General features: G+C 32.9%; 1 protein-coding gene across 1 annotated transcript in view; it reads left to right on the top strand.

Moving 5' to 3' along the window:
- Positions 1–22636, top strand: part of PCDH15 (protocadherin related 15) — a 1663341-nt gene extending 1640705 nt beyond the window's left edge. The window contains exons 35-41 of the mRNA XM_073241042.1: positions 410–553; positions 7534–7599; positions 9730–9748; positions 11495–11536; positions 16354–16424; positions 17245–17353; positions 20665–22636. Coding sequence (XP_073097143.1) covers positions 410–553; positions 7534–7599; positions 9730–9748; positions 11495–11536; positions 16354–16424; positions 17245–17353; positions 20665–21216 — 1003 coding nt within the window. The 3' untranslated portion in view covers positions 21217–22636. The remainder of the gene's footprint in view (positions 1–409; positions 554–7533; positions 7600–9729; positions 9749–11494; positions 11537–16353; positions 16425–17244; positions 17354–20664) is intronic.
- The last annotated feature ends 268 nt before the right edge of the window (positions 22637–22904 follow it).

Raw genomic sequence — 22904 nt, forward strand, 5'->3', positions numbered from 1 at the left:
AAATGAAATGACTTCTCTTTACATGGAAAATGAGTAACAAAGGAGAATTACATATCTTCTATATGCCTTACATTATGAAAGAGATTTGTTTAACAACCAACAATTATTAATAACATTTTTAAAAATTTGCCTTCTCCTTTTAATATTTTCATTCAACTCAATTTGCCAATATTTCTATTGACTTCTAAAACTGCTAGTCAAGGGGTCAAATTTTTAAAGAAATTTTAAGCGAAGAGGATATATGCAAATGATACTTTCCTAATTTCATCAGTTTATAAATTCTAATATTTGGGGAAATATTTTTAAGTGGGTTCCCCTAATAACTGTATTTTACTACTAAAAGGTAGCCTACTGGTAAGTATATGGTCTCTAAAATGAGTTTTAACAAAACATCGTTACTTTACCGAAGTCGCCAAGCGGAGTGCACCAAGACCGCGCGAATCCAGTCGGCGCTCCCCGCGGCTAAGCCTGCGGCGCCCGCCCCGCCCGTGGCCGCGCTCCCGCCCCCGCCCCCGGCTGCACATCTCTATGAAGAGCTCGGGGACAGCGCAATGTAAGTACGCTTCCAGGAACCTTGAGAAACAGATGGGTTTTGAGTGGATGCTCTGTGGTGAGTATGTAATTTCAACCGGCTGTGATTGCATTTTTTAAAAAACAGAAAAGTGCTAAGATGAGAGCCTTAAGAAAAGTTGCATTGAAACATAATTACCAAAAAGCAAGCAAACAAAACAAAAAGAACATTAAACAATGAGAAAGAGGAAAGAAGCATTCAACTTCAGGCACTTGCACATGAATAGCTTGAATGGTATATTTACTCTCTAACCCTTTAGAATCATGCAGACATTTTTTTCTTCCAAAATTAAAGATTTTGAAAAGTTTTTTTCCTCATAGGAAATGAAGAAAATAAAGCATGGCCATAAAACAAGAATTCCTGCTTTGGTATAGAAAGCCAACTCCTATTTGTTAATTAAAAAACGATTCTACCATCTAAACATAGAAGATACTATTTTAGGATGTCATAAAACTAATTAAAATCTGAATGAAAAAAAGGAATTAAATAATAAATACCCGACCATTTAAAGAGTATCCTTTTCAGTACATTCCTCTCAAAAAAGACTTCTGTGATAGCTTAATATTTCTCCTTTACTACTTGGACTCTCTAAGCAATATTAAATCATACATTTTTGAAAGACTTTTAATTACTGTTAAAAGATTTCACAGATGTTTCTACAATGATACGACCCTCCTAACATGATTTCTTTTGGAGATATCTGACTTGTCTATATTTTAAGAATTCAAGAGTTAAGTGTTTCTGGACATGAAATGTGAAACAACAAACGATATTATAAAATTTTCCAACCCAGGAAAACTTTTATTAACTGGAATTTGATGGTTGTTGTTCTATCTGCTATGTAACATTTATATCATTTACTAGTAGGAATAAAGCAAGCCTCAAAAATTAAGAAGTGAACCTTTTAATGGGAAATCTGGTTTTAAACAAAAATGTCAATATTATTTGCCATATTAATACAAGATTATGTTAAGTTATAAAAATGTTAAAACTAATTTTAATGCATATTTTAATGCTAAAATTGAATTGAAAACAGCTTTAAAGCTTGATTTTCTAAGATATAAGATAAGACTCATGCTTTAAATATTTTTTCATAAATCAAAATGATAGTCTCTTTTTTTGGATCATTGGTGAATATAGGAATTGAGCCAGTATGATTTGATTCTCTTTATGTTAACCACTTCTCACCAGCAAAAATTTTTAGGAACTAAAAAAGATTTATGTATCAAGTTGTGTTTTATATTACATTAGTGAGGGATATATATTTATTTTTATTTAACAAAAGTGGGCTTACTATAACATCATATGGAAACAATATAGTTTAATGGCGATAATTTCAAATAGAAATGCCTAAGGATGATTCTCATTTGAAAAATTGTGGTGGACTTAGAGGATTTTGCAATCACAGTATGTATTTAAATATTGTAAATTCTTCACATTTAATTATCTTTAACAAATATTTGATCTGTGTATTAAAAAACTTTTCACAGGGAATCTAATCATAAGTTTCTAGAAAATGAAGTATTTCCAAGTGAATTATCAAATATTTTTAAAAGGAAAAACAGTTGTAAAAATTCCTGAAGTAATTAATAACTTCATATAGATTCAACAATTTCTCTGTCATCATAGTACTTACATACTTTCTTCTAAACAATACTTATATCTTCTTTATAAATCATTGTGGACTAATTTTTCAGTTACAATGTAGAAGCAAATCTTAGAATTTATAATTTCTGTTTTAGGATTGAAATCATTCATGTTTAAAAGAGGTGAATTTTACCAATGTATCAGAAATAGCTAGATTATAATCATATAATAAGACAACCAAATAATTGCCAATATGGTTTTATCTAAAACATTTTTGCATATTATTCTTTATGAACAAATACAAAGAAAATATAGAAACATGCATTTTCTTTTTTGGATGTAAATATTAAATGTTTAAAATACCTTCCTGTTAGTATTTTCATAATCATCTCGAATTAACAGTAGTTAAAACTCTTTTTTTTTTCTATCGCATGTTTTCTCTTTCTCACCTGTGGATACATAGGCATAAGTAAGTAAATAATATCATTCTAATTCAAGGGCACTAGGGAAAAAAAAGATGCAGTGAATAGATTAAGTGCTGTTTTACTCTAAATACAGTCATCTTTACCTTTTACCATGAAGTCATTTACTTTTAAAAAAAAGGTTGTATCTTCCACACCTCATTCCCTTTTGATGTCTTGAAATGAGCTTAAAACAAGTGTTCTCACTAATAGTACCTGTGCCTACCAAGAGAAGTATCAAAATCTCCCTAATTTATAATTTGTTAGCAATATTTGTAGATATCTTTCAATCAAAAATGGTATGATGTAATTATATAGATAGCTCCTTCCAAGAAAAATTTAACTAAGAACTGATCTACACAAAAACAGTTGCCATATAATGTCAAGACTGTTGTTTAAAAATGACTTTTCAAGATCAGGGAAAGTGCTGTGTGTTTAGTCCAAATTGTCTGTACTTTCTGAGTTAGTATGGTGGGCCTGATAGCCCAAGTCCACCTATAAGAATTTTCTCTTATAATTAGTATCTTTGTCAAATAACACAATGACAACTTTTGCTTTGTATATCAGGGTTTTTTTTTTTTTACCTTTTATCTGTCATCTTAATGTTTCAATATGGTTATTTAATCTTTATTCAAAATATTTCCCTTCCATTTCATTTTTGCTATCTGGGTAAATATTAAACACTAGCAAAAATAAATCTGTCACTCCCTTTGAGCTTGAGATCAAAGTCTAACAAAAGACTATTCAAAACTATAAATAATCCAGCCTTTCCAGAGGAAAGGTCCAAATATTTTCATTAGGGGCACTTATTTGTGCCCCTTAATTTATTCAATTTTATTTATCACTCACAACCACTATAACTCAGTGTCAGTGTATAAGCAAACCTTTCAGTGATATCAAAACTGTTATTTTAACATAAATCTTTTCATTAAATATAGTCTTGTCTAAAATTTGATCCAAATCATGTTAAAAGGAAATACCAATAGCCCTTCTTCTTATTTGTAATATTGATAGTATTTTTAAACTGTTGAAGCATAGAAAACTGAAATAGAAGAGAAAATAACTGTCAAGATTCTGTCATATATTCAGTATCTCAGCTGTGATTTTGATCTCTGTGAAATTCTCCCATCTGTCCTTGGGACTTTAATTCTCTTAATCTGGAGAATTGAAAATTCTTTTCTCTATTCTCTTGCAGGCTTTATCTCAGGAGAATACTTTTAGCTTCATAAATTTAGAATTACTGGGATGAGAGATAATGGACAGGTACTGAATGAGCTACAGCTCAGATCCTTTTCCCAAAACAGCTCTGAGCATCCTCAACTGAGGCAAAGGGTATGAAATCATTAGCCAAAATGCCAGTCTGCAATTTGGGGAACTATGATTTATATATGAGAGAACTGTTATGTGCGATCAGGAATACTTTGCTGTATCAAATCAACTGAAAATAAGAAAAGTCAGTCTACAGATTGATACATTTTTAAAAATTAAAATTTCTCATGCTACTTACAGCTCTCAGGCTTTTCCTGCCCTGCCCTTTTGAGAAGAGGGACATAAAAATAATATCATGCTTCAGTAGATTACTATTATTTGGCCCTTTATAGTTTGAAGTAGTAATGAGAATCATAAAACATCTTTCACATGAAAGCTATGTCACAACCTGTTTCCTTACATTTCATTGTCTTCTTTTCTTTCAAGTCTTTTCCTTCTCTACCATTTCCAACAAAGCAGGGGAAATAAATCAGTCTCAGAAGACAGGAAGCATCAGCACATGGTGATACCCTTTTCTTCCAATACTATTGATGCTCATATAGATGGATCACTTAAGAACAACCGGCTCAAGTCTCCAAGAAAATTCACACTGATGTCTGATGAGGAAGCCTTAAGTACCCACAACACCCTTTATAAGGAAAAGGTAGATCAAAGACCAACAGATTCAGACTTTTCACTAAGAAAACATTTTGTAGACTCCTTTTTACCCAAGACAAAAGCCAAGAGTAAGTTCATGGGCCCAAAAGAAAAGACTCAGAGGATGTGGAACAAGCCAGTCGACTTCCCTAGGATGCCAGTGTGGGAACATCCCGATAGACCAGAAACCATCGATCTGGAGCAATGGCAAAGCAACAGACTGAAAGCTGAAAATGACAGCATTAGAACCTCTCCAAACACAAGAGGTAAAAGTAATCCCTTTCTTACAACTGAAGATCCAAATTTATCAGAAAAAGAGGAAATAAGGCAACGTGAATCCCTGATTATACAAGGAAGTAAACAGTTGAAATCTCTGTCTTCAGGCTCTTCTTTTTCCTCTCCTTGCTCTCACTCCTCATTCTCCACTTTGCCAACTGTTTCAAGGACTGTGGAACTCAAAGAAGAGCCTAATGTCATCATTTCTCCTGCTGACTGTTCCTTGGAACTTTCTCCTTCAATGCCTTGCATTTTAAGTTCCCCGCCCTTTAGGAGAGAGACACCCACTTGGATGCTGACTGTTGAAACCAAAAGGAACATTTCTGAAAACCTTCCCCATCCACCAAATCTACCTCCCCCTCCTTCTTCTCCTCCTCCTTCTCCTCCTCTTCCTGTTCCTCCTCCTCTTGTCCTTACTCCTTTTCCTCTCTCCTGTCCTTCTCCTCCTCCTTTTCCTCCTCTTCCACTTCTCACACTTCCTGTTCCCCCTTCTCCCTCTACTTCTCCTCCACATCTTCTATCTTCACTTCCTTCTCTTCCTCCACCATATCCCCCTCTTCCTTCTCCACTGCCTCCTTCATCTTCAGTTCCATCCCCCAAGTGTGTTTGTATTCCCGTTGTTAAACACACTGTCAGTGTGACACAAGCCAAGGAAATGAAGTCCTCTAGGATACAGCTGTCAACATCAACAGCAGTGTGTAATGCAGATCCTCCAAGGGAACCAAGAGGCATCCTCAAGCATATTAAAAACCTAGCAGAACTTGAAAAGTCAGTTGCTAACATGTACAGCCAAATAGAAAAAAACTATCCACCAACACACATGTCAAAACCTCAAACTAGTTGCCCTTCAGAAATAACAAATAGAGAAATGACATCTGAACAAAACCAGGAGAATCTGTACAATATTGTCAAGGGAACTGAAAAACAATCTCCCAGTTCATCTACTTCACTGTAATCTTGCTTTTCCTGTTTTAACTGGACAACCCTTCTGTTGGCAATAATCTTCGAGTGGAGACAAATTTAAACATTAAAGAAGATTCGGTTCTTTTACCCTAAACTCAATGCAGTGCTGTTTTTTCCTCATTTTTAATTTAAAAGATTATTAACCTCATCATTACTAACTCATGTTATAGATTTACCTTAATTTTCTTAACTACGAACTAGCATTATTTGTCTACATTTATTTAAAAAGTAAGTAATTTTAACCTACTTTTCAATGGGAATATATGGGCTTGGAAGTCAGATATCTTAATTTATACCAGTGACTTGCTTATTATGTTAAGACAGTAACTTTTGCATTTACTTTTTCATCATAGTTTTATAGAGTGCTCCAGGGGAAAAGTAGATTGTTAAAAATAAGTTTAAAAATAACATCAGAGGTTCTGTTATTTCCTTGAAGCCTGTGTATTTGGTAAGAAGAAATATTACCAAAGTAAGATGTTATGTATCTAGAAATGTAGTCAATGATAGTGTGAGATTCTAAAATAAATCCCAGGTGCTATAAGATGTAATCATCTGTTTTCTTATAAGAACATTCTTTACTCTGGCTTGCTTTTATCTTACTAGTATGCTGATACATTTGATAAATCTTTTACTTTTTTCAATTGCTGTTTTATTCTATTCATTTCTCATTGTGCTTTCTTTTCCCTTCCTTACAATGTAAATAAATCTTGAGTTGTTGACTTTTGTAAGACATTTCATTGTTCCCACAGATGTTGAAAGTGCTCTTTAGTTTTGCTTGTCTGCATTATTATATCATCTCTTTAATCATAATTTTATCATAAGATCCTTCTTCAAAGAAAATATTTATCTCCAGTTTAATAAAGAGATTCTAACAAGTTTCATCAAAAGAAGTTTAAATTTTTTCTCCAAAGGCTTACCTAGTAAGAATTTAAAGGTTATTTCATTAATGAAAATTGTATTTTCTCTTAAGTTTATCAAAAATATAAAACATGCTTGTCTATTAAAATTTTAGAAAAGTGCATTACTGCCTTCATTCCTAGTTACTTTTACCTATTTATTTTTCGTACTTTTAATTACTATGGATAAATGATCCAAACTTAGCCTGTTGTATATAAATAAAATATAAAAATTAAAAATAGAAATCCAGAGGGAATATATCTGGTGAGCTGTCACCAGTTTTACATGGGCCTTTGCTCTTTGAGGCAAAGAAGATAAAAATTTTTGATAGGAAGAAATTCCTATAGCTTAGAGCTCAGCCTGTTAAATTCTTAAAGGTATCAGCTAAGATAAACACTACTTTCCTATTTTCTTAATGAAAGCTACACTTGACCATCAAGTAATTACTTTGATTTTTCTATCTAACATGTGGAATTTTATTTCCTGTAAACCCCCACTTGGAAGACAAGTATAATTATTTATTTTATTCTGCAGTTTTAGTATTTTAGAAGATATAAATCTGCACAGAGAAAAGCACAATTCCAAAACATAGGCAAAAGATCTTGCTTGATAAGTACCATTGTAAATATATTAATATATAGGCTCAAGAGCCCTACAGTGCATCATTTCAAAGGTTTTCATCCGCTCTCAGATTATGTGACATTTCCCCAAGAATTGTTGTACATCATACAATATCAGATTTTTTTTAAAATCTGTAAACTAATTATTTGATTAGCTCCTCTGCTTCAGATTCTTTTCATCCAAATCTAGAGTAATTTCTTTCTTGAGGTTCATGAACATGATTTTTTTCTTTCTTTTACTGAAAAACTTCAGTTGGAGGTTTTGTTGGCAGCTGGTCATATGCATGAGAACTTGTGCTATTTGGCGGACCCTGACAAGGTATTATTCACAATTGTGTAAGATTGTAATGTGAGTGTGTGTCTTTTTAAGCTATTTTGTATCAACATCTTGGAAATATAAAAGAAATTCCTTGATAATGAAACTTCTAAGTATTTACCAAAGAAATATTATAATAAATCCAAATAACTATTTTATTAGGTACCTAAAACCTTCCTAAATCATTGTCCTTTTACATAACATTTTTATATTTGTATAATCTAAAAATTTTATTAATATTTTATACTTTTCAAATGAAATACCCATTCCCATGTTTTATATTTAATCTGGTTTTTTACTGACACATTATATCTAGAGATTCCTGGCTTCATCATAAAAGTCAATTAGAATATCTTCTACATGAAACCTATAAATATGCTTTACATACACAAGCCAAAATATTACTCTTCTTCTCATTTTCTAAACTCTACAACCTGACAACTAACCTCTAGAAAAAGAATCCTTTTTTCCCCCTGCATTTATGTTCCAATTAGTCATAATTATTAGGTACCTCATTAAAAGACATGAATAGGTTACCACACATTTTCCTTATTGTTAAAAAGAAACTATAGTACATACAAGTGGTGTAAGATGAACAATATACACATTGGATATAAACTACGTAAAAAGATGTTTCAATATTATAGGACTGGTCTTATAAAGACGAATAGAAAGTCATGTTAATTGAAAGCACACAGGTAATTGTACATATTGATTCTGTTGTGCGCCTTTTCTGGTCACTTTTTTTGCCCTTGAGTTAAGACAGACAATGCAAATAACCAAATGAAAGGCAACAACAAGGTTAATGGAAACAATATAGTTCATCTATTGATATTTTATCACTAATGGAAAGAGGCAGTTTAAATATCCTCGAATATAAAGCCTAGCTTTGGCAGGACATTTTATATAATGTATGTGACTTAAATGTCACTATGAAAACCAAAGTACGAGCTTTCTGTATCTCGAGTAAAAGTTGATACAAATTGAGTAAAAGGTGAAAATATCTAAATTTCTAAATATTTCCAAAGGATGATCATTCTCATGACTATTGGGAGAATCACATAAGCACTCTGTAAAATTCATTACTACCACAAAATACATTTTTTACTGAGGAAAGAACCATTTCAAATAATAAATTGCTGATAGGATTAGTTGACATTATACAACCATTACTGTCAGCAGTTTCAATCAACAATGCCTTACGCACGTTGTAAGATGCATTCAGATAAGTAGACTTATTTTGTAAAAGTCTGGTAATACTTTAAGGAAATTTCCTAAAGTGATTGATTGTTAGGTTTTAGAAAGTTATGTACATACCTCTTCATAAAAATACTCATTTAAATTGTTTATTAGTTCCATAAAACATGGTCAACAGCACCAGTTTAATACTTTAGGTCAACTGTTTAATGAGTAGTAAATAAAAAATCTTCAAGTAAATGAAATTCAACATTGAAAACACTATACACTTTCATCCTTCCCAGGTACAGCCAAATGTTTCACTAACTTGCAGTCTATGAACTTTATAAATCATTTTTGCAGTATGAATGTTTGGTTAATACATCGTTAAAAATCTTTTCATTTATGTCTAATAATAGAGTTGACCCTTAAAGACTAGTAAATATTTTGCTTTCATTATTTTTAGAATAAAATGACACAAACAGAAAAAAAAAGTCATCTTATAAACATTTGCAAGAATATATTCAAGTCATGGAAATAAGTTTTTATCCTGTACCGTTGTTTTTCATGTGTGAAATACATCTTCTTCCCCAAATGAGTATTTTATATGTATCAGGACCTGTCTAGGACAGAGATGGTGTAGAATATTTTTAATCCAGTAGGTCATATAGAATCAAACTGTGCTATTATACACCATTGAAATAAAATAGATTGTGCATGGTCTGGTGTTCATACGGAAAGTCTGGGGCATTAATTGTTTTTAGTAAAGCAGGGACAAATCCTTGATCCTCCTGTCTTGATACTACCACAAAATACATTTTTTACTGAGGAAATTTTTTAGCAAAAATCGTCTTCCCAGTTTTTCTCAGACTTTTTAAAGTCATCCTTATCTATAATTTTAATTCAGTCTGAAAATTCAAGATGTTTAATACTGATTTCTTTGTTTCCACCTTGCAGGAGAGGTTATGCATCAGAGGTAAGGGCCATCTGGTGTTATGTTCTGTCAAGTTTGCTCAGGAAATATTTGCATTATAGGCAGCACTGACTTGTATTCCTTCAAAACTAGGGTATTTTCCTTTATTTCAACAAAACATATAAATATACTATGCTATTTGTTGCTTCTTTGTTTGGGGCTTTATGTCTATTATTCAGTGGGTGAACACAGATCAACTGCTCACCTTTTGAAAGATAAATTAATGTTTTAACCTTAATTACTTTTGCTCAATATTGTGACATTCCCCCAAATTTCTTTTTCCTAAACTGTAAACCTAATTTAGAAACTGTGGGATTACTTAAATTTTGTTCTTTCTATCAGTCCAAGGCTCCTTCCTATCATATTAGGGCTTGAGATTGTAAAGAGTCAAAAGAAAAAAAAAGCCCATTAGAAAGCTTGGATTTTCTTTTGTGCTAATTTGTTTCTTGGTCTATAAAAAAAAAACAAAAAAAAAAACCGGGCATTCTGGCCAACAGTATTTGACTAGCCACAGTAAGTGGTGCTCTCTTTGAAGTCATTGAGAACTTAGCATACAGATTCTCAGTGAAGAGAATGAAATAAGGATATGACCTAATTGGCTAATAGTTCAGAATGTATAAATTCTAAGTTATTTGGAAATCAAGATGAATACATTTAGCATAATTGCTGTTGAGGAATAGAGGGATAATATAAGAACTAAGAGATTAAATCAGAATATTTCTAACAAAATTTCCCACCCCTTTAAATGAACACCTTATCTAAACTAACTCACTAACATCTGTACCATGGAAAGTCTACCTTTTCAGTCAACTAGTTCTAATGGTGACTTCAAACAGTTGGTTCATTGCTGGAATTATCTCCCAGAACTTCTATGCCCACTTTCCCAATACTTACTTTAAGATGTCTGTTGTATAACTACCACCTCCAATCCAAGGGCTGATAAGCCAAAATTTTACTTGTGTATCTTATTTCCAATCTGGCTAAAGTATAAATTTTCATGAAGCGGATCAATAAGAGACTGTTTCCTTTATGAAAGAATGGGTCATGTGAAGAGGCAGAAGGAAGTGATGCCTGCAAAATCCGAGGAAGGATAATCCCCTAGTTCCAGAAGCATTTCCAAAAACATTCTTAATGCCTGAGTATGAACAGTCCACATTTTGGTAAAAAGAAAAATGGGAAGCATGTCTTATGATGATGACTATATTACAGCTACACTATTTTGTGTACTCTACCCTTCTTCCTAATGAACCTGATTACATTTAATGTGATTGGGGAGAAAAAAAAGGGACAATTTAAAACTAGGTTGAACTTGTTAAAAAACAATTGTGTAACATTTCCAAGTGCTTTTAGTACTAGAAGTAACTCTTTGTACTATGAGTACAAGTACTTTGTACATATAGTACTATGTACTATAAATTACTCATTTTTATTTATTAAAGTTATTAACTTTTATGTTAATTAAAATGATGAAATTAAAGCCAAAAATTATTTATACATTTTTCTTTATTAAGGTTAACTTCTGTGTTAAGTAAAACAATGATGAAATTAAAAACAAATTTTTTTTTTATGTTCCAACATGAGTAGCCAAAATAGTATTTAATGTTGTTGGTAGCTATCACATAAGTAATAAAACATAACCCCAAGGTAACCAGTTTTAAGCTGTGATCTTTTTTTTCTCTCTTCTGATCATAAGCTCTTTTTCCCATCTGAATTATTTTCTAAACCTTTTTCTATTTTAATTTCCTTTAGCAGCAACAGCAGCTGCTGAGACCTTCTCTTCTTAAACCAGAGGTATCAATTTTCTTTTTCGTTTCAACCTCGCTGAACCTTCACAATACTGGTCCATCTTACATGTAGGTAGAGTTGGGTGCTGCCAAGGTGGCATGATTTTACAGGTCAAAGAAGAAAGGGCTTTACATTTTTAAAAAAATCAATAAATAAGCAAATCACTTCCTCCTGCTTGTTAGTGGCAGAAATTCCAAGTTTTTAGCTTTATTCTCTAAGGAATTAGATAACTAAGACCTTTGCTCCTATTAAAAACAAGCTGGCATTGAATGAGACAAGTCATGAACCTGATCTGTCGGTTGCCTTCATGAACCTAGATTCATCAGAACTATTCCTGAGATTGGATTTAGATTAAGCAAAGTTTGAGGAAAGAATGCTGACATCTTGTGCTGAAATAATAGAAGGAAGTAATTGAGTTATGACCAATGGTCTTTAATCATTTTGTGTGATTCAAAACCCTGCCTTTGGGCACAGGTCTATTTCAAAGGGTCTAAGTCATTTTCTACTGCAATGAGAAAAATATATTCAGAGTTATATAGTAGCTGCATGTCATTTATATTTATTGATTATGCTATATATACTGCCTAGATTTAAAAAAAATTAAAAGTGATGTAAATGTTAAGTATCTCTTTCCTTTGGCAGATTTAGTATTTTATAAGCTCCACTTTAAAAAGGTATTTCTTTTATTCTTTTTCCTTAACAATAGAATCTTAGCTTTGCTAAAGAAAGGAATTTTGTGGTTAGAATTTACTCCCCAAAATCTGAAAGTTGAATGGCAGGAATTCAAACTTCTGTAAAGTTTTAGCAAACATTGCCATGGAGGCATCTCCATAGACTATTGAACCAGGGAATTCTGATTTAAAATCCAAATGCCAATTACTAGATGCAAAACCTTAGTCAACAGATGCATTTTCCTGAGCAACAGTTTCATCTTCTATAAAATGTTGGCAGTAATATTGAATACTTAAACTCCTACTCAGTAACTGGGACAGAGTAGGAAGAAATTCAGTAAATGGTAGTTGTTATTGGTATTTTTGTTTGATCATTTTATTATTATACTTGGCTCGAAAGGTACTAAATTAAGTTTATATCTTCTCTGTGTGTTCAGCAAAAATGACTTAAAAACATTAAGCATTTGCCCATAAAGTCACTTTTAGAATGCTACCTAGTATGATTTTCCAAACTCTTAAGATTCTCCTCCTAAGGGGATGGCAATAGGGAGCAGCAAAAAGGGTCAACTTTCTACTGTCTGTCCAGGTCAACCTAGGTCACCAGGTCCTTCTGCAATTTTATTTTTTTTGCTGAAGAGATGATGTTCTGTCCTTCAGTAATAGCTGGTGTAAGAATCCAAGAGGGATCCTTCAGATTATTCCCTTCTATGAGCTCCCATGTCTTCTTACCCAACTCAGACTATGGATCGACTGACTGAATCAGGGATTAAGTTTCCTAGGTTTTTTTCCAGTTGCTTCTATCCTATTATATATTTTGAAGTCATCTGCTGCTGGATATGTGTTGTAGCTAGCAAGAGCTGAGCTCTATTTTCCTTTTAGGAAAAAAATAGTATGCATTTGTAAAGATAATTATCTGATTTTTAAAATCTGAAATCCACCAAGTTACATTGTCTCCATAAATACTTGTTTTTATTACTGCTGAAAGTTATTAAAATTCTATTGCAAAACCATTTTTTTAAAATTGTTAAGAACATGTAACTTGAGGTTTTCTTTCTTAACAAATTTTTAAGAGTATAATACAATATTCTTAACTATAAGCACAGTTTTACAGCATATCTTTAGAACTTTTTCATCTTGCATAATTAAAACTTCATACCTATTGCATAGCAACTCTCCATTTCCCCCTACCCCCAGCAACCATCATTCTACTTTCTGCTTCTATGAATTTGATTTTTTTAGGTATCTTGTATAAGTAAAATCATGCAGCGTTTGTCCTATGACTGGCTTATTTCACTTAGGATAATGTTTTCAAGGTTCATCCATGTTGTCACATATAGCAGGACTTGTTTCTTTTTTAAGGCTGAGTAATATTCCATTGTATATAAATACCACCTTTTCTTTATCAATTGGGTTTCAAATTCAAAATCATTTTCTGATCTTTTCTTAGTCTCTGTATGTATTAGGTTAAACATGCATTGGCCTAACAATTTAAAAGTATTAATTCTGAGGCCCATTTGTTTCATTTAAACCAATGTAATTACTTTGGGTTTTAGAAGCAGCAAAAGTCTAAACCTACCAATATGAAACATAAGTATTTTTAAAGTATTTAGTTTTGATAACTTAAATTTAGACGTTCACCTTGTCCCAGTTTCTTATTGGTCTCTCTTGACCTCATTTCCCACCCCTTTTCCTATATAAACATTTTTTGTTAAATCAAAACTACAGACATAAAAGTACATAAATCGTACTGCACAGGTAGATGGATTTTACAGAGTTCATGTCCCCTACCTACTGGCTTTTCAAAAGCCCCTCCATGTCAACACTCAGATGTTATTTCTCCTTTCCCTAACCACTCATCTGGCACCTTTTTTTTCCCCCAACATAAATACTTAAATATTTAAAATATGTAAAGCCATATATGTGTGTGTGTGTGTGTGTGTGTGTGTGTGTATGTTTCTTTAAGCTATAAATGACAAAATTATAAGACATTCAAAGTGTACATTGCAGTGATTTGATATATAGAGGTATTATGAATGAATTCCCATTATCTAGGTAATTAGCAGGTCCATAACCTTTTGTATTTATGTCTTTTGATGAGAACGTTTAAGCTGTACTCCCTTAGCAAATTTCAATTACACAATACAGTGTTTTCAATGGTAATCACCATGTTTTACACTAGATCTTCAGACTTTATTCATCTTAGAGCTTAAGTTCTTTTACCAAGTTCTTATTCCTCAGCCTGCAGTCCCTGATGGCCACTTTTCTATTCTCTGTTTCTACACTTTGACTTCTTATTTTTGTATTTTTTATATTCCACATAAAAGTGATACCATGCATTGTTTGTCTTTCTTTTTCTGGTTTGTTTCACTTAGCATAATGCCCTCAAGTTCCATCCATGTTGTCACAAATGATAGTATATCCTTCTTTCTAAATGTAGGATATTGTTGTGGGATGTACTGGTAAATGCATTGGTTCGAGCTTTTGGCTGTGACAAATGAGGTATTTCAGGGCACAATTGTATACACTTATGTTGGGGATATAAATTGAACTATATTGAATTTCTGTGAGAAGATATACATAAACTTGACTTTAGTATTCTTGCCAAATATTTTCCAAATGTTGCTAATTTATAAGATCTCCAAAAGTATACGATAGTTCCAGTCACTCCATGTCACTGTCAAAACATGATATTATTGATCTTTTTCCTTTTTAAAAACTTTTAGTTATTCTAATAGGTAAGCTGAAGCAGTTTTAACATCAAAACCTCATTCCTTTGCAGTTGGTTCACTCAGTATTTGTAAACTGTAAAGCCATCAAATAGTAGAGTAGAGGGATTAAAAAGTTAAATTAACATTGAAAGACATAATATAAATGAATGGAGTTTATTAGATGTTAACTAAAAGAACAGGTGGGAGATCCCATGGTGACTGTATAAACATAAAACAGTATGTCTGAGGATATACTAGTAACCACAAGAAAACATGATTGCTCTAAGGAGTAGTGCCAGCAATTAAATTCAAGACATGTAAAATCATGAGGGCAGTGTTGCTGTCTTTTTATTTTTCAAAAGAAATCAAAATCCAAATTTTTTTAAAACATTTTCTGATTAGAATTTTGGCAACTAATTCAATTTTTCTAATCATGTTTTCCAAACAAAGTGCAAATGAGGGTCATTGGCCATATCCATCATTCAGGCTGTGAATGTCCACATTTTCAATATCTTTCTGCCCTCAGAGGATGTCTTTACCTGCCTAATTCATTACTCTACTTGGGCCAATAAAATTCATTCTTACAAATAATACATCTTAGAAATAAGTACCTGCCTATTTTCCTGTGGATACCTAGATGGTTTCCTCCCTGCCTTTCCTTACTTCACTGTAAAGTTAATTGGTTTATCTCTGTAGTTCAACCTACTGAAATGTTAAAATATCATTAAAAAGGGAAATAAAACTGAATGTAATAGTTACTTACAACTAGTTCTATATGTGTGTCTCAGGAAAAACATCTTTCTTTAAGAGCAGAGTGACAAAAGTCAGTATTGTCTAGAATTTAGAACTGGAAACCTTGACAGGGCCTGTTCCCTGCCAAATTTCTCTTTAAAAAAATTCAGAGTTAGCGATATGCTTTAAAACGTAAATATCCCTGGGAGATAGCACATATTAATGTTTTTTATTGATGTATAAATGGTATTATCAGAACCTTTTTATAAGAATAGCTTTTGATGAATAGAAGTGTTCTAGGTACTAGAAAACTGTTATTAGAAGATGAAACAATGCTGAAAATAACATTCTTTTTCTAATTTTCCTTAAAGCCGAGGTCTGTTAATAATATAAGTTAAAATAGAGTGAAATATTAAAAGTCTATTGGCACTTTTTAAAATTATTCAAAAACAGGTTCTCATCTGTAATCACTGGCAGACTTACCATAAGAAAAAATTGATTTTTTTACATCTTTAGTTCCAATAACTTTATTTCATGTAAAATTGTTATAGCCAGAGAAAAATATTTGAACACGTTTAACTAACATTGGTAAGTAAACTTATTTTGGCAGGAGTGTTTTGAGAGTCATCAAATCTAGGTCTGGAATTCTGACTTTGAGCTAAAATATGATAAGAATTTATTTTCAAATGCAATTTCTCTTTTTGAACAATAGGAGTTATCCATGGAGTCTGGAATTGATCCTGGCCAGGAATATGGACAAGAGCATTACAGTTATGAGCATGGGTACAACGTCAGATTTGTTTATCCAGTATCTTAATATTTTTATGACTAATGATTTATTAAGTGATTATTATTACTAGTATTTGTCTTATAAATTCCATTTCATCAGTTTCACCTTTGAAAATGAGTTATATATCTAGTTTTATGTACTAATTTCAATCAAGTTTTATCCACCTTTCTATATTGAGTTCTGTTTTGATGTTCTATATTGATATTGACTACAACTAAAAATTCAGTAAAATCATTCAGTTATCTAAGTGAGAAATAAAAGTCAAACATATTTGCTCAATTCCTGAATTCACCATTTCTTTCATATGAGATGTTTAACACTTTATCTAACCAGTCATTCTTAAGATTTGCCCAAGAGAAATTAAGAAGAAAATGTACTTTAAAGTCCAAGTAGAAGCATTTCAAAAGTTACTTCTATACAGATAAGTTAATTGAAAAATATAGTAGAAGAATGTACAGACCATTACAGATCATGTTTGAGGCAGATCTTTATTTTAGAGACTTTATGTTCTGAATAAGCTTATTATATAAGGAACAAAATGTCTTTCTTTTTACTCCCCTTTCTCCAAAAGTTTAAATCTGAAATGACTCAGTACTTTTTATTTTTATTCCAGGGCACCATTATGGCCAAAATCATTGGTCATCAGGTTATAGTTCTTGACCTGTGGTTTTATAACTAGTTTACAAAGGCACCTAATAGATGCTATATAAATATCTGTTTATTGAATGATGCAGAAAAAGAGGAAAACAGAGACCAGTTATGGTTACACAGACCACATGAAAACATGTTTTTAGTTGTAAGTTTCTGTTACAGGTATGAAATGCCTCAATATGGAAGTCGCCGTCGTTTGTTACCACCTGTTGGACAAGAGGAATATGGTGAGGTAGTTGGTGAAGCTGATGAGGAATATGAAGAGGAAGAGGTAAGTACTATAATTTTCTTATGTAAGGTTAATATTACAACACGAGTATTTTTTAACCTTATTTGAATAGCAGGCTACGTAGTGTTTCAAAAATCAGAAATCCTATTCATTTGTTTTCCATGGAAATTTAATAATGCTGGCCATGTCATTGCCTTGTCTACAGAAATTCATTTTTATGTTTATTTTCTTCTATGAAATGTCAAACACCTAGAATAAAGCCACAATAAAATTTACATTTTCTAAAATCCTAAATGTTACCCCATAAATAAAATATTATAACCACATACAATAAAATCTATTTTGCAAAACAGTAGTAACTTTGATTCCCACATTATCTAGCATACCTGAAAGTCATGAAAAAGTGCATTCTCCATCTTTCAGGTATCAGAAAATAGTAGCATATTACCACCAATATTATTAATGGAATTTTGTCATTTGTGTTTAAAAATTAACATGAGTCATTTATATCAGATTCTTATACTTTGCATTTAATATTTACTTTGACCATTTATCAAAAAAAAAACCACTCAAATAAATTTCACTGTTGTTTTACTCTGTTCAAAATTAAGAAAATAGTTAAATTTTCCATAAACTATTCAGATAAACTATCATAATTTCCTGATTCTTTAAAATTTTGTTAAAAGAAATACATAAAACAATTAATCAAAGTCTAGGAATGGGAAAAGGAAAAGGCAATAATTATATCTTTCTCTTTTTCCAAGATGCAAAATAAATTTTGAATAACAAAAAGAATGAGAAAACATTAGATTTTGGTATTATAAAGTACAATCCAAAACTAAAATAATTTACTTTTCCTTTATCACTTATTATGTCTATGCAGTGGGGATAAACAGTAGAGAATTGTGTGATTGTTCCCTGGAAGTAGTTCTATAACACGCATGAAACTCACTCTGCAGACTCATTCCTGCTTAGTTTATGTGGGACAGAGTCATGTCATAACCATCCTCCAGCTGATGCTTCAATTGCATTTTCATGATTTTCAGGAAAAGGCCAAGGAAATTAAAAAACCGAAAGTTGAAATTAGAGAGCCTAGTGAGGAGGAAGTAGTTGTTACTCTGGAAAAACCACCAGCACCTGAGCCTACATACACAACATGGAAGAGAGCCAGGATATTCCCGATGATCTTTAAGAAAGTTAGAGGACTGGCGGACAGAAGAGAGGTCACAGGCCTGGAGGGTGAGGAGTGGCAGAGAGGCCTTGAGGAAGAAGATAAGGATTATTTGAAGTTAACTCTGGACCAAGATGAAGCTACAGAAAGCACCGTAGAGTCAGAGGAAGAATCCTCAAGTGACTACACTGAGTACAGTGAGGAGGAGTCGGAGTTCAGTGAGTCTGAGACAACGGAGGAGGGGTCTGGGTCAGAGACACGGTCTGAGGAGGAGGAAAGTTCTACGCCTGCATCAGATGAGTCAGAATCTACAGAGTCGGAAGGAGAAAAGGCAAGGAAAAACATCTTTATTGCAAGAAGACGACCCATTGCTGAAGAGGTCAAGGAAGTCAAAGGCAGAAAAGAAGCAGCACCCCAAGAGCCAGAAGTGCCAAAGGTGGAAGAAGACGAGCACCCAGCGGGAGAGGACAGCGAGCTGACCGCTGAGCGGGAACCGACAGACCGTGAGTCTCAAGATGCCACTGAGGAGGGCAGTGCAGAATCAGCTTCGGTCGAAAGCAGTTTGGAAAGTGAGGAGGAGTCAGGATCGGTCAGCAGCAGTAGTGAAAGTCAGTCCGGAGGTCCGTGGGGCTTTCAGGTGCCAGAGTACGAATCAAGCAAGCGTGCACCCCGACGGAAGTCTCCGGGAGCCAGTGAGGGTTACAACACGGCCCTCTGAAAGAGATGGCAGTAGGTGGGAGTTTGCAGTGCTGAGTGCCCCTGTGTGCAGTGCTTCCGTGTGTTCTCTGAAGCGCCACTTGACGCGGAGGAAACCGATCATGATTTTTATCTGATTTAAGATTAGAAGCATGCCAGAAAAGTGATATCTAGGCTTCCAGATAGATTTGTGTATTAGTGTTATTAGAACAAAACTGACTCATCTTTCCTATATTAGTAATTCAGAAGACACGCGATGAGTTAATCAATATTTAATATTTTCCAGTAGGATTTCTGTTCATGCAGTGTGACCTTCTCTGTCTTACCAATGAGGCCCTTCCTATTGAAATGGATTATGGAATATATAGGGTGCTATTTATATTGTCTTTTGAAAGCAAATGCTTAGGACAAGCTGCAGCAAATGAGATCTATAAAAGTCTACTTCTGAATATATGTATATTTCAACTTGCAAAAGTATATCAGAAATGTCATGGGCGTATTTACCTAGGTTTGTATCTGGAGCTTTCAAATATTAGGAATTAAATGAAATAAATATTTTGAAAAATAAATTTATTACCATTCTTTTCCATTACGGATATGAGTTAAAGAGGATATAGAAAAAATAAATTGTAACAGTTATAATTTTGGCCTTGGGTAAGTAAACATAATGATTTTAAAATACTATCCTGAAATCAAAAAGCATGGCTTACTTACAGCAGTGGGTTAGTAGTTTACGTATCCCAAAAATGCAATAGTATTTTGAGAATACTGTTTTAACCTTTGCTTCTTGCCATTTTCAATCTGGATTGGTAAAAGAAAAATAAATTTGTGAAAAGGCCATTGTGTTCCAGTTGCTTACTAAAGGAAAATTTACAATAATTAGTTTTCATTTTTTGTGTAATACTAAAAAAAGAAAATGCAACCTGAGAAGATATTTTTTTGAGTTACATATTTAAATGAGATGACCCAGAAAACACAGGATACTTCAAATGAATAAATGCATTAAATTATACATAAAGTGTGGCTAATAATGAAAGATTAATTAGAATGCAGGTTTAAAAATATCTTTAAAATACTGGGTATAGAAGTATCAGCATGAACAGAACACACAAATGCTGTGCCTTTCTTTCAAGTTAATTTTTCTGAAAAGTATAGCAGCTCTCAAACAATGATTCAGATCTTAGTCAACTATAAATTATACACATTTTATTTTTCACATGAAGCAGTGATTTGATCTAAAAGAATAAAGTGCTTCCAGAAATGTCTGTTTCCTAACTTAGCAACACTCTCTTCAGAAATTAGGAAACTCTAAAACCAACTGGTGGAAAAGAAACTGATGTTAATAAGAGTTGCTTCCCTCTACTTCCTTTGAGTTATTTACCTTTGAGAGCTACTACCTAAGATTTTGAATTTTACAGGCATTGTAATCTTTCACCTTTTAATGCCTTTGATAATGACTCACATACTGGTTTTTTTTTTTTGACAGTGGGCAAGAAAAAGAATGATCAAGTTAGTTGTTGATCGAGATTATGAAACTAGCTCAGCTGGAGAAGACAGTGCACCTGAATGTCAGAGAAACCGTCTTCACAATACTAATATTCACAGTAACATCAATGGCAATATATATATTGCACAGAATGGTTCTGTGGTGAGAACCCGCCGGGCCTGCCTCACTGATAACTTAAAAATTGCTTCTCCCATGCGATTAGGAAGGCACTTTAAGAAACTAGACAAATTGTCAGTAACTCATGAGGAGAATGTCCCCCTAAACACATTATCCAAGGGGCCATTTTCTGCTGAGAAAATGAACACAGGACCAACTCTGGTTACATTTGCCCCTTGCCCTGTGGGGACTGAGAGAACAGCCGCAAAGCCATTGGGGAACAGGCTGAAAAGCACAGTTGAACAGGAGTCTACAGTTGACAGTAAGAACATCAAGGAGGCACTGGAATTTCACAGTGACCACACGCAATCAGATGAAGAAGAGCTTTGGATGGGCCCCTGGAACAACCTCCATATACCAATGACGAAACTGTGACCAATTTTTTAAAAGTTATTTTTATTTTTACTTCAGTTTTTGATAAACTGTGCTTTTTATTGTCCCTGAGAAAACAATGTATGGAATTTATATCATGCACACAAGCTTAAAGTTTGAACAATATGCTTTAAAGTTTAAAGAGGCAGATTTGCACTCCCATTTGTATCAATTTAATTGTTCTTCCCAGAAAATCTTTTTGGACAGACTCTCAATTCACTAAATAACATATCATGTAAACATTTAGCTGCTCTGTTGGGTCTTGAATTTTATTTTCATTTTAATAAACAAGAGATAATTTACTAAGTAATCATTTATATTTTGTTGATTAACATAGATTATTCTTCATCCCTAGCTTCACAGAGCTCTTTTTGGGACATGTAGTTTACTTTTCATAAAAAAATGGAAAAAAATTATAGTAAAAGATTTTACAGGTAATGGGTTTATACAGCTGCTGTCTACAACATCCTGATTTTTAATGAAAGATAGAATTACAAAGTGAGAGTTATTGTGGGGATGTTCTGTATATCATGTAGAATCATGAACCTATTTTCCTTATTGTCCAATATAAAGTTTTTCAGATTTTTACCTATGTGTATGTTGACCTTTTAAGGAACACTTGAAGTCATATCTCATTTATAGATATCACCCACAATTTTCCCTGGCACATGCCCCCCACTTCCCTCCCCACAACCCCACACACAAACACACACACACTCTCTACGAACACTATGCATAACGAACATAATTAAGTTTAGCCATTCAAGTTAAAGAATTTTTTGGAGCATCACAGAAATCTCACCCCGGAGAAAGCTTACTGAGGTGGGAAAGGGTCAAACAGGCAATGATGCATCTAGAAGCACAGCGTCAATACAGATGTAGTAAGATCGCAGAAGTCTCACGTTAATGTCATTGGAAAATAGTATTTCATAAACTCAGTATAAAGGAACTTGTGAGGGTTAAGAATTTATATAGTATGTGAAATGCTCATAAAGGCCGTAAGTCCATAACTTACAATGTATTATAGTATATCAGTTCTCCCAGCTCCAGTTTATTTATAGAATATTTCTAATGCACAATATTCATGTGCATGAAATGCAGAACCAGAAAATGGTTGTCTGGGCATTTTTTTAATCAAAGAATAGTCTTGATTTTTCACCATTGAACAAAGCACAATTTTTCACCATTAACAGAAAATGAAGTATCCTTCAAAAAAAAAATCTCCAAAACCTGCCTTGTGTATTGCCTACTCTCCATATGTAAAAATGATGAAACAATATAATTCAAGAGAATTCAGAATTCTATTGACTGTGGCTTAGTGTGATAGAGCTCACAATACTTTCACAGTATTGACTAAATTCAAATTTCAATAAAATCATGCATGCTTATTTTATGGTTGAAAATTGAATAATGCACTATTATTTCCCTCTTAATATGTTTCATATTTTAAAAGTTTGTTTATTTTAATGCTATTTTCTATTTCCAAAGTGAATGAATTGTATGTAACATAAACTTGCCAACTGAGTAGTATGTTTTAACTTGAGATGTCAAAAGTATTTGAATTCAAATACAGTAACATCTTATTTATCTGATATTATTGGAAATTAATGCTATACCCTTGCTAGAAAAGCTGTAAGCATCAGCTGGGAGTGTATTAGAAATATAGAATTTTGCCTACACCCCCCAGATCA

This window comes from Manis javanica, chromosome 7 (assembly GCF_040802235.1).
Source record: "Manis javanica isolate MJ-LG chromosome 7, MJ_LKY, whole genome shotgun sequence".
In the NCBI taxonomy this organism is placed as follows: domain Eukaryota; kingdom Metazoa; phylum Chordata; class Mammalia; order Pholidota; family Manidae; genus Manis; species Manis javanica.